Source organism: Solanum tuberosum, unplaced genomic scaffold (assembly GCF_000226075.1).
Source record: "Solanum tuberosum cultivar DM 1-3 516 R44 unplaced genomic scaffold, SolTub_3.0 scf00411, whole genome shotgun sequence".
Taxonomy (NCBI): domain Eukaryota; kingdom Viridiplantae; phylum Streptophyta; class Magnoliopsida; order Solanales; family Solanaceae; genus Solanum; species Solanum tuberosum.
In genome coordinates, this window is record NW_006239344.1 from 397,144 (window position 1) to 415,811 (window position 18,668).

The 18,668-nt window shown below is 30.9% G+C and overlaps 2 protein-coding genes across 2 annotated transcripts; one reads left to right on the forward strand and one right to left on the reverse strand.

Annotated features, from left to right (window-relative positions):
* Positions 1-10,788: 10,788 nt before the first annotated feature.
* On the forward strand, positions 10,789-11,467 carry LOC102586682 (WUSCHEL-related homeobox 5). Its single transcript, XM_015303252.1, has 2 exons — positions 10,789-11,090; positions 11,170-11,467. Exons 1-2 carry the CDS (start codon positions 10,811-10,813, stop codon positions 11,361-11,363), a joined length of 474 nt encoding a protein of 157 aa, XP_015158738.1. The 5' UTR covers positions 10,789-10,810; the 3' UTR covers positions 11,364-11,467.
* A 4,913-nt stretch (positions 11,468-16,380) lies between these two features.
* On the reverse strand, positions 16,381-17,900 carry LOC102581374 (aquaporin PIP1-1). Its single transcript, XM_006362925.2, has 4 exons — positions 17,487-17,900; positions 17,046-17,341; positions 16,828-16,968; positions 16,381-16,668 (listed from the first exon to the last, which is right to left on the reverse strand). The coding sequence occupies exons 1-4, from the start codon at positions 17,815-17,817 to the stop codon at positions 16,576-16,578; spliced, it is 861 nt and encodes a 286-aa protein (XP_006362987.1). The 5' UTR covers positions 17,818-17,900; the 3' UTR covers positions 16,381-16,575.
* Between the last annotated feature and the right edge of the window lie 768 nt (positions 17,901-18,668).

Genomic DNA, 18,668 nt, shown 5'->3' on the forward strand with positions numbered 1-18,668 from the left:
AAACTCGGTGGCGTTGGAAAGAGGACTCATATACCTTTATTGGATAGGTAATGGTCCACCTAATTCGTTTTGAGCTAAAAGATATCATCATTTGAAGTTGACCCTAAAAGTCGTAACTTTAAAAATCTGCCCCTTGCCCGTCTGTTCCAGTGGGATTACTCAAAGGCTGGTCAACTGGGCAGTCCACTAGGCTAGCTCGCTAGCCTAGGTCCTTGCTTGCACCCTAGGATGCTACCTAGCTCCATTTAAGTTCTAAAACAGCATAAACATCAACCTAAGCCCCCACTAACCCAAACGTCAAGGCTCAAGTTCATTCTATCATTTTCCAAGTCGTTACAGCTGTGTACATAGATAAAATATTATATATTATATGGATAAATTAATTAATGAATACTCTTTGAATCAATAGAGGTTGACAGTGTCACGATACAAAAATAGACATGATGGCACTTGTCTATTCCCACCAAGACAAGTCAGCCTAAATCCAATGAAATAAAATAAATGTGGAAAGATAAATCAGGAACAAGATAAAAGCGGAAAATTTATTCATTCTATTAACACCCTAAAACCTGATTGTCATTTGTACAAACCACTATAACATAAAGTGTGGAATTAAGAATTAAGTACAAGTCTTAAGTTTTTGTTCCTAAAATAGAAAGCATAAAAAGAAGAACTGGAGGGCCCGCAAGGATGACAAGCCCCTACCTCTCAATATAATTCGCTGACAAGCCTTGGAGATGAGAGAGAAAGAGCAATCACACGATACCAGGCTCAGAATAAAGTGTAGAAGCAAAAAGTGAGTATAAAAAACACGGTCCCCAACAAGGAACCTAATAAATAAGCAACTAACTAGAAATTGAATACTCCTTTCATCACAATCGAATCTCCTCAAACTACAACCTGCACAAAAATCAGCCAAACCTAACAGTTCTACAATACACAACTCATAAGACTCAATAATCACACCAATAGTCACAATCCAACAAGCCAACACGAATCAAGTAAGTCAATCTCTATTCCAAATAGCTCAATCACAAGTAACGTGTGCATCAATCATAGTTAATAGGTAAGTCAAACATAAGCATTAAAATGCATCAAATCACAATAATCAATCTCTTGTCGAAACTATTTCTCATCAACACAATATCACTAGCCGGAATCATTTTCCATCAACTTTATATCATATCACTAGCCAGAACCATTTCCCATCGACATTGCCTCGTATGTCAATCAATTCACATAAGCAAGTTCACACCATAAGGAAGAGACAACAATTCAAGCAATTCAAGTCTACATTCATGCCATCAAAGTATTTCATCAACCAATCAAATAGAGGCCACAACAAGAGAATTCACAAAATATCATTATCAACGCAATGACTTTTCATTAATCCCGTTTACAAGCATTTCATCAATCAATCAAATAGGGGCCACCACAAGGCAATTTACAAGCATTATGATTAACACGTAACCTTTTCATTTAACCTCTTTTTATACATTAAGCTTAAACAAGTGGAACAATGAATCTCTCACCTCATTCTCATTACTCTCAACACATCAACAACGAGAGAAATACATGAATTCTACTATATTACAAGGTTTAGGAGATCACTTGTCTTAATTCAATCAATTAGTCACTCAACACTTGAGTCTTCCACTTCCGACCAATTTCCAAGGCTACACAATCTATATCAATCAAGTATTCACAATAAATTTCTGAAACAACAATACACACATCAATTACTTTGAAAAATAGGTCAATCAACTCAAAACACAATTCTAAAAATAAGGTTTAAATTCAAAAATTAACACTTGAAAATGTTACTCAAGGCCTTAGGAACTCATTGGTGAAAATCATTTCGAAAAGGGACTTAAAATTAGTTCACAATCTCTTTTTTAGTTTAGAACTTGAGTTCCTGAAAAACCTTACCATTTACCAATCAAAATCCCAAATTTTGATGTTAAAATCCATAAATAATCGAAGGAAAAAGAATTTTTAGGATTACAAAAGCTTACCCAAATGATTTACCACAAGAAACCCCTTCAAGAATCGCCTTCAAGGGTTTCGAAGATGAACAAAAGCACTAAGTGTGGAGTGGTGATCTGGAGTGTATTTACGCATTCAAATATTATATTTTATTTGTATTTTAGCTAAATTTTGAGTGTAATCTTGTGAATATCCCTGTGTTTATTGATGACATATTGTGATAAGCTAATAGACATAATTAGGTTGATTTCAAGTAAAAATAACAAGTAAAGACTCATATGATAGATAGAAATGCAAAGCAAAGTGGTCTGTCTAAAAATGAAACAAAAATAACTCTATGAAGGAGCATCAGATGAGTCTTCTGTCTCATCTGTCTAGAAACTAAATTGTAGAGACTCAACAAAAAGAGATTAAGTAAGAAGGACTGGATTTGATCCAGTCAAAGTAGAGTCCAACTGGGATTAGGATTTTGACCCTAATCCTAATCCCGATTGGACTATGTATCAACTAGGTCAAATCCATTCTGACAAACAAGGGGTCGTAGTGCTAAGGGCATCACGAGGGACACTACCCCATAGCATGAGGCCCATCTCATATTTTACATCCGTTTGTTGAGTTTATATATGAAGTTCAGTTCTTAGACAGGTGCAGCATGAGACTCATCTCATCGTCCTTGTTGGAGCTATTTTCCTTTATTTTAGTCAAAATTACTTCGTTTTGTATTCAAATCCATTATATTGGTCTTTTCTTATTGTTTTCTATCCTGAAATCAACATAATCATGTCCATTAGCTCATCACATCATATCATCAACAAACACAAGGATATTCACAAAATTATACTCAGAACTAAGGTTAAATACAAAAGAATATAATATTTGAATGCGTAAATACACTCTAAATAATTCACTAACACATGTCTTGAAAAAGGATTGAACGAATTACATGAGTCAGAAACATTAATTAGAAGAGACAATTGTTTTTCATCTTTAAATGTCGCTTAATTAATCATTTATCACCAGGGGTTAATTCACGGAAATAAGCTCCTAAGAAACCACTCTTGTAAAAGCAGTAGAATCACCATCTTGTAGACAATTGCTTAATTTAATATAATGAATTTGTCTTGTCTCATTTCTTGTTTATAGTTTTGTTTATTTAGGTATTCCCCTCCATCGATCTCATTCTATTTAATCTACACAATTGGTTCTTGAGAGAATAAATGATTGGGCTATGATTGTTAATGTAGGATGTTTTGCCTGTAATTGTTGAGGTGGAATATAATGCTGCTCTTAATTAAAGGTGTCGCCAAAATGGGTGTCTTGAAAACTTCCATTACTGGGCCACTAACAGACATAGTGGCGACAACATCAAAATTGACGCAAATTAGGGCCGCCTTGATTTCACGCGTGCCTATTCTTATAGTTATACTCTATTTCATCCAAAATTAATTATTTTTATCATGATACACCCTTTAAAAAAAAGGGAAGTGCTAAATGGCCAGAAAATTAAAAAAAACTATAATATTTTTTTATTTAAAAATAAATTGATCTTTTTTCCAGTTTTTAGTTAAAAAGTATTAAAGTTAAAAGGGTAAAAATGATTAAAAAGGTAAAATAACATAGATAAATTATCATTCTGGCAAAATTCTGTATGGCCAAAAAGATTTTTCCTAAAAAAAATTAATTAACAATATTAATCAACCAATAATATTACTCTTTTTGATTTTTGATTTCCAACATTAACTAATGACAATAATCATGTTTAATTAAAACGTATAATGAGATTGAATACTACTTCCTCTAGTCCAATTAATACACATAATTGAATTGTTGAAGTATGATATATCCTTTAAAAAAGATATTTAAAAACATTAATTAAAGGGTAATTTATCAATATTACCCTTTAATTATTTTCAAACTCTTCTTAAAAGTAGTGATAATAACAATTTGATATTTTAATAGTTAAAAATCGCATTTAAAAAAAGGGTAATTCTAAAGAAGAAAAAATCTTAAACTTTGAAAATTTCATTTTTTGGACTATAAAAAAAAGTGTCACTAATTCAGTTATATTGGACCAAGAGGAGTAATATACTCCTCATGTTTATTTTTATTTATGTATGATAGATTTGGTATGTTCTTTAAGAAATAATAATAATTAATATGAATATTTTATCATAATATTTATATTAATAATTGATATATGTGCTTAGGTCTTGAGATGATTTGGGAACTACGTAATTAGTGTTAAGAAAAATAATTAATGTTTATTTATATATGTTAAAAGTGAAAATATATTTTTTGAATACTTGACAAATAAAATTGAGGGAGGAGTATGATTTTTGTCTTAAATTTAGGTGTGTTTGGTATGAAGGAAAATATTTTCCATGGAAAACATGGAAAATATTTTCCTGAAAAACAAGTAGATTTTTGACTTCTTTTCTCATGTTTGGTTGGTGAGTAGAAAAGATTTTTTAGTGTTTGATTTATGAATGAAAATTATTTTTGAGAAAATATCTCTTTTTTTTACTAGAGAGTAGAAAATAATTTTTGAATTGAAATTGAAAATATATATTTAAAATAAACTTAAATTTTTTTGGGGGGAGGGGTGGGAGGGTTGAGGGTAGGGGTGGGGTGAAAATAAAATTTTGAAATTGAAAATATTTTTTAAAAACAAACTTTAATTTATTTATTTTGGGGAGGGGGGTCGAAGGTAGGGGTGGGGTGAAAATAAAATTTTGAAATTGAAAATATTTTTTAAAAATAAACATTACATTTTTTTTTTGGGGGGGAAGGGGATTGGGGTGAGGGTGGGTTCTGTATATCGGACACACTCATCATTAATAGGTGTGTCAAGTAAAAAAATGAACAAGTAAACAGATACAGAGGGAGTAATGTGAGATGACATTCCATTCATCACCTCCTCACACCCGAATTCAAATATTGCTTAGTAGGGATTTCACTAGCTGATCCAGTGCAAACACATTAAAAAAACGAGGTATTTCAATCTCCCGCAAATATCCGATTTTCTAAAGTATCAAATTGAATCCGACTCTAACACCACAAAAAATTTGGTCTCTCTATTAGCTATACGCACTGATTTTAAAATGAGAAAACACGAGAAAATTAAAGTGTAGTGTCATTTAGTTGTGCGTGTTTTTTCCCAATTCCCAAGAATGTTCCGTCGTATCCTCGTTGTCCAATGTAATCTGCTACACTCTTCTATGACTGTAAAATCAACAATTCATTTAATTTGTCTACTACCTCTTGGCATTAATACTTTCTGCTGCCTTCTAACTTCTAGGAATATTAACTACTTAAATCATGCACTTGGCAAGGGTGTCTCTATTTTTTTAAACTAGTTTCTTTTCTTAGGAAAAATCATTTTGGCTAGAAAATTTTGGTCATAATATAATCAGAATGGTTAAAGGACATATATATATTATAAAAATAGAAAATAGCATTTGACCAGATCTAATGTGTTATGAGTTATCATTTTTTAAATGTTTTATAAATTATTAAATTATAGTTTAATTAGAAAATGGTCAAATGACCTCTCAATCTATTACCAGATTTTCAACTATACACTTATTCTTCACGGAAGTCCTACTACCTCCCTCAACTACTTTAGAATGGAATAAATAACTTCTTAAGTGCTGAGTTGGCATAGAGAGTGTATGTTACTCTCTTTGAGAGAGTGAGTTGCCTATTTTTTTTCTAATTTTCTTTCTCTTTCTTTCTTCTTATTTATCTATACAAAACTTTACATTTTTCACCATTATCATTGTTGAAGCTTTTTCAATAGATGTTTGGTATAAAAATTATAACAACTAATGCATTTTATGAATAAATAATTTTTCAATAGACATATTTAGAACATATCTAACAAATTATTATTTTTTTTTAAAAAAAACATACCCATTAATTAATTTTTTAAGTCATGGACTCAAGAGTAACAAAATTAAAGTGAAGTAATTATATATTTAAAAAAATATCTTCAAACTCATTAAAAGAAACTTAAACAAAACAATTTTTTCTACATTTTTAAAGAAGGATCCTACATGTTCTCCTAAAACCCATGAAGAATCAAAATCAAAAACTCAAATTATAAATTAATCATGAAAAGTTTAGAGGGAGAAAGAATAAAAATTGGGAAGAGAAAAGGTGACTTGAATTTTCGTTTTTATAAATTGTTAGAAATATAGAAATTTATTAAGGTAAAAAATGGTGTTTATTATAGTTAGAGTTGAAAAAAATGATTGGGAAAGAAAGGAAGAGGAAAGAGGAGTGCTTTTTTTAAAAATAAATTATTAAATGGTGAGATACACGTGTCAAGTGCGTGTATTTCACCACAAGACACATGCCTGGTAATGACATTTCAGGGAGGAAATAATTTCACTTTAAAATAGCTCAGGGGGTTAATAGGACCCCCGTAAAGCATACGTGTGTAGTTGAAAATCCGGTAATAGATTGAGGGGTCATTTGGCCATTTTCTCTAATTTTATTCAAACATAATAATTTTAAAAAAATACTTAATTGGAATTTGGAGGTCATATTAGTAACAAATATAAGTAATGACTCATAATTGGAGGTCATTTTAGTAAAAAATATAAGTAATGATTCACAATTTATAAAATCGACGTAATTACTATATTTAAAAAAATTTAAAACATACTTAAGTAATTTTAAATGTAATTAAAACACGTTTTAATAACGATAGTTAAGATTTAAAACACCTTAAATATGATAGATATCAACACATTAAATATAATTCTTAGTTAAGTATTACATGTAATCAGTAATGCTTGAAATTACCAACATAAAAGTTTAATCTTTAATTTGCTATGATTTAGATTATGTAATTTTATTTATAATATAATTTTTCTGATGATAATTTAAATGATTTTTTTCATTTCAAACTTTTTCTATCCATCTCTAGAAGTAGGACGAGAGAAAGTCGATATGCTATTTGAAAATTTTGCCTAAATATTTTATTTGTAGAACAATATAAAAACTAATGACATTTAAAATTCAATATCATTAAAATCTCACCTTATATAAATTTTGCACTTAAACGGCATACAAATGATAAGGAAAATAAATAAAAGAAAGAATTTCTAATATTTAAGAGTTTTAAATTTAAAATTTACATGTTTAAATATTTTTTTTTAAATAAAATTTGTAATTTTTTTAATAACGACAGTCATAACTCAAAACACTTACAATATGGTAGATATCGACACATTATAGAAATCATAAATATCACATAGTTCATGAGTATTATCGGGTATCAACCTCATTTAACATCAATCTAAGAGAGTTACACATTAATGTTGAAGTTTTGCATATTAATTATTTATTATATTTTAGAAAGAATAAATTAAATATTTAAATAATTAAGTGACGACTCTAACTAACAGCAACCCAAGAGAGTTCTCACTCGTTAATGTTATAGTCTTGTGCTCCTGTTATGATGATGAATAACTTGCGAATAAATTTATATTTGTTATTAATATTATCTCTAATTAAGTAGTTTTATAAAATTTGATATGTCTAAATAAATTTAAACTGCATATTTAAATCATTTTTGAAATACAATTCGAAAATATTTTAATAAAATTTTATAAATAATTATTGTAATCCCTACAGTGCCCATATTTAGCTAGCATTTAGAATCCTATTTCTAAGGGGAATAGGGGAGACTGGCGTGAGTTTTCTTTTAAAAAGAAAACAAGTGCGTATTTTTTTTGAATCAAATGTGTTTTTGATTCTCCTCTTTGGACAAGGAAGAAATCTCTATAATTAGGGATTCTTCTAACCCTAGAAAGAATAAGTTTTCTATACGATATTTGTCCACCCAAGTATTGAGAGAGTTCGGATGTGAACTTGGGATCACTTAGAAGACCGTGAACTGTTGTTTAACTTGTGGATTCGCTTGAATGTCTAACTTGTGAATTCGCTTGAAGGTATCTGCTCACGCTTCAAGAGGTAATTCTTGAATTAAATTTTGTAAAGCTTATGTGTTCTAGCATGATTGCACATAATCTAGCATAAACGTATTGGTTATCTATTATTCATGTAATCAGTATAATTCTGATATGCTTCTGTGCATATAGTTTTCCAACAAAAATATGGAGAGAAAAATTGCACGTGGTTACAAATGCAATTAGAACAAGCATGAGGTTTACTGTTTATTGAAGTTTATGCATATAATAAAATGATGTGATATAATTTAATAGCATAATATATAAATATGTCTTTTGATTTTGCTTCAATTGACATTTATGCCCTTAATTTCGGGTGTGCACAAGTAAGCATTTAAATTTAAATAAAATTAAACAAGTAGACACACGTGTCTTATGTGACATAATACACACAGGACACCACAGAGGACACAAAATTTTCATGTAGGATGCTACGTATGACGAATGTGTCTATTTCTTCAATCTTATATAATTTTAAATGTCTACTTATGCAAACCTAAAATTTAAAAATATTTATGTTTTATGCCTAGATTAACGAATTAACTTAGGTACTTGGAAATACACATACAAAAAGATTTTGAAAATGAATAATTAGGAAGTGCATGTATGATGTACTCTCAAGTGAATCAAAAGTTGAATATTGAACTACCTATTTCATTAAACAAAAGGGAGGACGAATAGAGAAAAGCATTATGGACATGTGTTGCTTCTCTTAAGAAAAAAAGAAAAAAAATAAAATATGAGATCTCTTTAGTTTTGGTGGCTTTTACTTTTTGTTTGCACGCCCTAAAAAGAAGGTTTAACCCCAACAATCTTTGACTGAATGAGTCAAACACTGTCTTTGCCAGTCCTTGCGATCACAACCCTCCAACTGGGATCAGACACTGACATATATTGACTTTCACATCCTTCACTTCTCTTTCCTTTGCACTAACATCCACTTTCATTAACATATTTGTGTGACGGAGTCAACAATTTTATGAAGAGATTTAAAATATGAAAAAATAGATACATAAGAAAGTTGAATATGATTCAACATTCCTGTATAGCTCAATCTTTAGGTTATTAAGTTAATTTATTTTTATCAAGGTTTAAATAGTTAATTGATCTGAATTATTAAGATTTTGAATAAAGTCTTAATATCATTAAAATGTATTTTTATGTGGGATAATAATATTCATCGTCACTCTATCCAGAATCATCAACCAATTCCATCATCACATTATTACCATCATTACCATCGTCAACCATCCATCCCCATCACCAACCATCTTTATCATCATAACCATTACTGACGACCACCATCGATGTCAACCATGACAAAGTTGCTACCATAGTGCCATCTTCATCATTATAGTTATATACACTTCCACCACCATCGTTGTGACCGCGACTACCTCCACCTTTACTATCAAACATTGCGGTCAATCTCTACTATCAATCAACTCTACCATCACAATTAGCAACGCCGCCAACTACCACTGCCACATTTAACTATCACACATTTTTAGCCATCACCACCTTCAGTACTATCACTATCAATCACTACCACCACTGTAGTGATCAATTCCTACAGCCAACCACATCCACCATCATAACTAACACCACCTTCAGCTACCATCAACACATTGCCAATGACCAGACATTCTATACTTAGCCACCACCAACACCACCAACATTAACATCAACCAATTTTACCATCATTACAATCACTATCATGACAGTCACTACAACACCAATCACCTCACCATCACATCTTACCACCACTATTACTAACCACTGACATCAACCATTACCACTACCCGTTGTCACTACAAATCATTTCCACCATCACTAGCGAGCATAAATATTGTTTATTTTTAATCAAACAATTAATTTATTTTATTAAATTCTTATGTTTTTCTAATATTTAATTATTTTTTATTTGAGTTGTATATTTATTATATTTACAAATAAATAAATAATGTACTTTCAGATATTGAAAAATAAACATTCTTAATCATTCAATGTTCGAATTTAGAGATAACAGTTGAGCATTGATCAAACTTGAACGCTTAAATCTTTATGAAAATAAATGAGCATCAACATTACCTTGGTTCCAATTTAGCACACTTTCATTTTTAACATGTCTAAAAAAGAATGTTACTTTTTTTAATAATTAGAAACAATTTAACTTGAAAATTTATCTACTCTAAATGAAATGATTTAGAGCTGCATAAATATTTAAAGGTCATTTTAATTAGACCAAAAATTTGAGGTAATTTTTTTTTACTTTTTTAAATTTTGTATTTAATAAAAAAGGTCACATACATAAAGTAATTACTAGTTATGATTTTTTAAAGAACGAAATACTTTACATAATTCTTTATGTCCGGTACTGTAACTATTTCTGGTTGTACTTGTTGATTATAAGTATTCGCAAACCAAACAAATAATGTGCATAAATTTAGTATTAACGCATTCATACATATCAGCCAATATTATCTATTAGCACTAGCACAAGATATTAGTATATTATTTATCAACTCAAATCTACGTGCCCCCATATATTATTGTTTTTTTAATGCAAAAGTAGAGTTGTTGCTCGTTTTGTTTGTTCACATACCGAAACTTTGAATAGTGGCAGCTTTTGTGCATGTCTATCCCACTTTACACATAGCACCACGCAAAAACAATTGGATCAAATCCTCAAATTAAGTACCTAGATAAAACAAATAATACTACAAATTAAACAACAAAAGACAAATCCATTAAACTAAACTTCAAATAACTAGTATATATATCTTGCTTGCACTTGTTAAGTTGATAAAAAAAAAGAAGCAAACTAAGATACAACTTTTTCAAATATGGGTACAAAATGTGGTCGATGGAATCCAACGGCGGAACAGGTTAAAGTTCTAACTGACCTGTTCCGCTCTGGACTCCGTACCCCGACCACTGATCAGATTCAAAAGATATCGTCTCAGTTAAGCTTTTATGGAAACATCGAAAGTAAGAATGTGTTTTATTGGTTCCAAAACCATAAAGCTAGAGAACGACAGAAACGTCGTCGTAAGGTTTTGGTTGATGAATCAATCAATGATGAAGACATGAGAATCCAGTTCGATAATATCTCTTCAAACAAACGTAAGTGATCATCAACAAAATAATTTATTTTCTTCCATCAGCTGTTTGATTTCTTACATCATTAATTATATATGTGCAGAGATAAATACTAATCATGAGACGGATGAGAGAGTAATAGAGACTTTGCAACTCTTTCCTTTAAATTCATTAAGTGAATATGCTGAGACGGAGAAGTTAAGGCTATTCACTGAGGAATACATGACATTTTCCTGCTCTATCGGGGCGGAAATGGATCATCCAACGTTGGATCTACGTCTAAGCTTCTTCTCATAGAAAAATAAAATAACTATGTACTTGTAACATTATTGTCGTATCAATTAGAGTACTAATTATTAGCAGTAGTAGTCCTACTATGAAATATGAATAGCCAAGTATAATTATATAGTAAGGAGGGTTTGCAAGTTTGATGTAGTAATTATATAACTTGTACTACTGCTACTACTAATTAATCCAATTTGGTTCGACATTCCTCTCAGTATGCTCACGGAACACTACTTTTTAATTATTTTCACATATTACTTTGTTTTGTTCATATATATATATGTGTGTATGTGAACGCTAGGAAATTTAGGCTTTTGCTTCGTATCCCAAGGAATAATGTTTTTTTTTTACTTACATGACTGTCAGGAAGAGTAGGAAAGGAGTGGATTAATTTCTACAATATCTGCCCCGCCATCCATTGTTGAAGTTTTATATAATATAGTTAGGTTAGTCTACTTCTTTCAAAACAAAAAGAATAAAAATGTGAATAGCCAAACCGCCTTTTATGAAGTTAAGCAACTAAACAGTTAAAAAGGTAAATTTCATAAATGGTCATGTAAAAATTATTATAATCAATTCGGTTCACTTTTACTCTATTCCTAATTACTTATCTACTCTTGAATTGACACACATATTAAGAAAACAATTATTGATATAGTAAGTTTACCATTTTATCCCTATTAATTGTGAAGGGAATAAATTAAAAACTTAAGATTTTTTCAAGAAGTTCTACCATTTTCAAAGTAATTAATTGAGCGTATAATAGGTAAAAATTTTTTGTCATTTCTTGATTTGTCAAAATATACAAGTAATTAGAGACAACTAAAAAAAAAGTGGACTAGTAATTAAGGACAGAGGGAGTACTTGTTTACTTTGAATTTTACACCTTTCTAGAGAAATAATGATTAATATAAGCATTTTATCATAGGGTAATGCTAAATGGCTAGAAAATTTAAAAAGTGTATAATATCTTTTTATTTTACAATAAATTAATTTTATTTTTTAGTTAAAATATATTAAAGTTAAAAGGATAAAAATGTTCAAAAAGGTAAAATAACATAGGTAAAATACCGTTCTGACCAAATTCTGACCAAATTTTCTGGCCAAAAAGATTTTTCCTTTACCATAATAACTATATTGATTGATGTATAGTTTTAGGTCCTTAGAAATGATTTGGAGAATAAGTAAATGTTGAAGGTAAACAAGAAAATAATAATAATAATATTGTTTTGATATGTTAAAAATAACAAGTAAAAGTGAAAATCTATTTTGAAAATACTAAAAAAGTAAAAGTGAATGAAGGGAGTATATTGTCTTTAAAAGAAAATTATCATTTTTAAATAGCATTAAATGGCTACTTTATACTAGGTTGCGATCGACTCCGTTTGGTTTTAATGTTAATCGGTTCGACTTATCGGTTATCGATTTGTAGACATGCTAAATTGTTATAGAACCGTTAAGATATATTGACTTATTGGTTATTGACTTATCGGCTATTGATCGTTATTGATTTTACCGTTAAAATATGACATAAGAAAATTCATTGAAAATCACTTAAAAACAAGGTGACAAACCAAATGAACTATGCAAATGATCAGTTGTCAGAATGCATCTTACTCAAAAGCAAACATTGTAATGTAGAATAACCGAAAGTTTGAGACAATCTAAAATAAAAGTATAAAATTAAACTTTAAGTCAAGGACTTTATATATATACCAAATGGTATAAATATAATTACTTAATTTACTATAGAGTTATTGCGTTATCGGTTAACCCGTTAAGAACCGATAACCCGATAATAAAAAAAATCAAAATTGTTATCGATAAATCAATAACTTTTTTTTTGGTTCGATTTTGAACAACCCTACTTTATACTCTCTAATATATTTTAAGTGAATTATTGGTATCGACACATTCCTTAAAAAATATTTTAAAAAATACTTAAGGACATAAATTAAAGATTATTTTCCATTCAATTTTTTTCATCCTCTTTATTGCCATTATATTGAAACCTTAACCTCCTTATTTCCAATAATGAACATTACTGTTGCTAATATCTTCAGCCACTCGGTCATTCCCAATGAGATAATTATTCACTATAAATTCCAAGTATTCTTCATTCCAAGAGGGTGAAAACAAAAGATAAGTTTTGTCACCTATATTTACTCACATATTTTCCTATCGTGACATATGAGAGGTGGAGAAAATACTGTTCTTTCTTCTGCTGGATTTTCTATCAAAATTATTTTTTGTTAATTTTATGCTTCTAATTTTATATTAGAAGAGTTTGTTAAATTTTGAGAAATACATTTTTATCGGTAAAATATTTCTAAGAACAATAATTTCCTTGACATATTTCAAATTACGAGAATGAGAAGGAAGTAAAGTATAAATAATATCAAATAAAAAACTTTTAGAAAATTTTAAAATAATAAAAATAAAAAAAGAAATTAAAATAATAGAAATAAAAAATAAATTAAAACGAAGAAATTAAAAAGTAATTAATTACATAATGTAATTACCAGCAATTCCCTGTCAATTACACTCCATTACCTACTTACATACAGTGGCGGAGGCAGGAATTCTATCAAGGGGGTTCAAATAAAAAAAATGTTGTTGCCTGGAATCGAACCCGTGACCCAAAGCTCACATAGGCTGAATCCTGACCCCCATAAGCCACTGAGCTACTCCTTTGACATATGCTCAGGGGGTTCAATTTTAAATATATACACGTACACAAAAAAATTGATCTTATATATATAGTGTAATTTTTTTTCCGAGGGGGGTCGGATGACCCCCCTGGACACACTATAGATCCGCCCCTGGTCATATGTATACTTTTAACCTTCAAACAACTTCATAAAATCTCCTCAAAAGGCTTACAACAAAGTTCCATGAAGGTTATATGGAGATGCTTGAAGATTAAAGATGTACAAATGACATATACTAAGGTGATAAAATAACATGTACGAGGGAGTCAAATAACGATATTAAGAGGAAACTGAAAGCATTTTTCGATTGTGATGGGATCACATTTTATTTGTCTTGGTGATGGATTCATAGATATGGCATTCAAGGTGGATGACGAGATTCACGGTGGAATTAACTCTAAGCTAGAGGTTTGGAGACAAATCCTAAAGTCATCTAAATGGTTGAGGTTGAACAGAACCAAAACATAATATTTGGAGTAAAAATTCACTGATATAAAACATGAGGGTGACGTGAAAGTGAAGCTTGACACACAACACACAAGTATATTACTATATTATAGAAGAGTCTAGGAATGACTACCAATGTTCCAATAAGATCACTACTAATGTCCAATATATTTATAAAATATATAAGAGGGCCCCACCACCTTCCACTTCAATACTACATATTATATATTAATTACTATACTATAAATGACTTAAATACTCCATATTATCTATTACAATAATTAACAATTATTTGACACTTTAAATTCTATCAATGCCATATAAATTAGGATAAAAAACCTAACATATAATATTTAAATATATTTAAAAATAATATAAGTAATACTATACATTACAATAATTAACAGCTTAATTATTTAAAACTTATATAAAAAATTTAATTGACTCTCTAAATTCTATTGGTACCACATAAAATGGATTATATGATAAATTACATAGTAATTACATGGCCAACAAAACATTTAGACAATGTAATCACACCAAATCCAGTTATTAGAGTGACTTTCCAAATAGCCCCCGGTGAATTGTCATAAATGTTTGAGAGTGAATTATTGTAAGTAGAGTATTCACCATCCGTAGAGAATAAATTAGTGAGGTTATAGCTAACGATTCGAGAAGAATTTTGATAATTGGAAATATCAAACTCTAGGCTTTCTTAATCTTGTTTTCAACCTTATCCAATTTAGTTGATTTCTCTGCTTTAATATTTGTTAGTTAGGTATGTTTTTTAAAGCAGAAATTCCAATCTTTAAAACTCTTTGAATTGTTTGAACTTAACTATTTCCTATTGATATAAAAACAATTATAGCTAAACTTAGTTCTATATAGGATTCAGCTCCAAACTTAAAAATCGGATTATAACAACCTCTAATCAGAGAACAAAAATCAGAGAAGTTTATGGACAAGAACCTCCAAACTAACTTGGCTTTGTTTCAAGATATGAAGGAATCAATAGTTTTTTTGGTTTCCTACCCGGTGTCCGGAGTCCACATTGGAACTCTGACTAAATCCGGATCGCGCTCTGCAGGGCTCGAAACCGAGACCTCTTGTTAAGGGTGTAGCACTTCCACCAGCGCACCACAATCCATGTTGGTAAGGAATCAAGAGTTGAATGTCATTCGTTTTAACCTAATGTTAATTGATGATATAATTTTATAGTTAGAGAAGGGCATCTAATACATAACTGACGTTGACTCAAGTGTATGCATGTTATGATGAGGATGCCAAAAAGTTTTTGCCTTTCCTTCTTATTTAATGAAAATATTCGGGGTAAAATATTTTTAATTATGATCTAATTTCGCAATTTTTTATTTCCCAAGGCATAAGTTAGACAACTTGTCTTTCCGACAAAAGTTTAGAGGACTAAAAAAGGTAATTTTGTGAGTTCTTAAATTAATTTTTTATGCCTTATAAGACATAATTTGTGGCTTACAAATTTTCTATTGTATTTTATTTTTGGTAGGTGATTTTTTATGCCTTATAAGGCATAATTTGTGGCATACAAATTTTCTCTTGTATTTTTTTATTTTTTTTTGGTAGGTGATGAACTTGTAAGGCATAATGTTTTCAGATTGAACTTTTGTCTTAGTGTCTTGGAAATTTTACCTTGTAAGTCATAACTTATGAATTACTAATTTCTTAAGACATAATTTTCTGAAACTGAACTTATACCTTGTCAAGACATAACTTGTGTCTTGTGTTTTATTTTTATTTTTTATTTATGTACAGGGTATCTCTGCCCATCTTTTTATTTGTTGAAGTGATAAAGAAGATCCGAAAATAAAAGGAATTGGTGCTAAATGACCCAAAGAGAAGGAAAAGGCAAGGTAGTTTTTATTGGGCCCATGAGCATGCATGTTCTGTTATGGACTTGAATGAAAAGCAAAAGTCCATTTAAAACATATGCCGCAAATTACATACATTCTTCTACTTATAAATACATAGATACAAAACAAAAGACAAATAAGGAAAATGGGCACAGAACAGAATGATTGAATTCAGATACTTCATTTGGACTTGAATGGGATTGCCCTGATCACAACTTGGTGGTATAGAGCCGCTAGAGCTGCCCCGATGAATGGTCCAACCCAGAATATCCACTGTACCAAAACCACAAATAATAATCACATGATAATTAATTCCAGCTAACACTTGCATGTTCTGGATTTAACTTTGATAGCATAAAACCCACAAATAATTCCACATTCTCTATAGAGTATTATGAAGATAAAAAGAGGAAAGAAAAGGTAAATACGTACGTGGTCATTCCATGCGTGTTCATTGTTATAGATGACTGCTGCGCCAAGACTCCTAGCTGGGTTAATTCCAGTTCCAGTGATTGGAATTGTAGCCAAATGCACTAGGAACACCGCAAATCCAATAGGCAATGGTGCTAAGATCTGTGTATGTATTTTAATCAAATTAATTTCAACGAACACTTATATATACATTGATATTATTGCCCAGCAGTACTTACAGGGACATGAGAATCTCGAGCACTACGTTTGGCATCAGTAGCAGAGAAAACAGTGTAGACAAGAACAAATGTGCCGATTATTTCAGCGCCCAGGCCATCACCGTTTGTGTAACCAACATTAACGACATTGGCTCCGCCACCCTTAGTTTGGTAAAGTGTCTTTCCAAACGCTTTGACAACACCAGCACCGCAGATGGCTCCAAGGCACTGCATCACCATGTAGAATACTGCCCTTGTCAATGATAATTTCCTCGCTAAGAAAAGCCCAAATGTCACTGCCGGATTTATATGGCCCCCTGCACAACAACAACAACCAATTGGTCAATTCATCTAACATCCGAATAAATTTATTTTGATTCAGACGGAGAAATCACTCGAACTCTATTACCAAAACAAGTCATTTATGGATATTATTAGCAGGGCCGAGTAGTAACTATGTACCTGAAATGCCGGCAGTACAGTAGACTAAGGCAAAGATCATGCCACCAAAAGCCCAAGCAATGCCTTGAATTCCAACAGTTGAACATTTGGAATCGGATTTGGAAACGCCCATGACCGTTAAAACAGTGATATAAAGGAAGAGGAAAGTAGCCACGAATTCAGCAATTCCAGCACGGTAAAAGGACCAGGACATCAATTCCCCTGGTTCAAACAGGGGAGCTGGTGGTGGCTCTTTGTAATCCTTGTCTTGACTCTGAGCTGCTATCCCAATTGCTTGCCTCTCTGAGTATTTGTTGGCACCTAATCTTACATCCTCTTCTCTATGCTCCATATCAATTATGATCAACAAAAATAGAAGTAATCTCAATTCCTATTTTCTTTACAATTGATGGGAGTTAGTGAGTGAATGAATGAGTGAAAGGGGGTGGGTTTATATTTACATTTTTGAGTAGGCTAAAGGGCCCCCCAGTGAGGAGCATTAATGGTTTAAGTTTCATTATCATTGTGACCGACCATTCATAATTCAGCAATTTGAATCATTATTCTTTTCATGCTTGATAGGTGTTGAGTACTACAAAACAGTGTTATTTTTAAAAAATAAATAAATAATTGTATTGTGGAAGGAGACGTTGGGTTTTAGGATTTGTCAGTGTGTGTTTGTTTATGTAGGGTAATTAGTAACTTTTTGCATAGTTAGATCCTAGTTGGCAAAAGGATGTCCATATGAGATACGTACAACGTTTATTTGATAATAATGGGACCAGTCGGCCACCGCCCAATTTGGTTCTGTGGTGGAAATAGAAATACGGCCTAATGCCAATTTCTGATTGCTCAAACTTTACCATACCTAACACTTATGACTTGAGTTACCACTTACCACCCATTTATTTGTGACTCCAACTTGGGCGATTTTGCCCAAACTGTAATACTCCCGTACGATTTTTTCTTTCAGTGTCGGTAGATTTTGTGAAGAGTAAAGATCACGTTTTGTTTGTATTTATTTATCTTGGAGGGACACATGGCCAAAACTTGTTTGTTTCATTTTTGCAAATACCCAAATTCACTGCATTTAGTCAAAGATACAGAAACCAGAACGTACGTTGTGGAATCACTTAGCATCGTGTTTATTGAGCCAATTTTGTCAACCATGTGCCTAGCATATATCACCGTTATAAACGATTT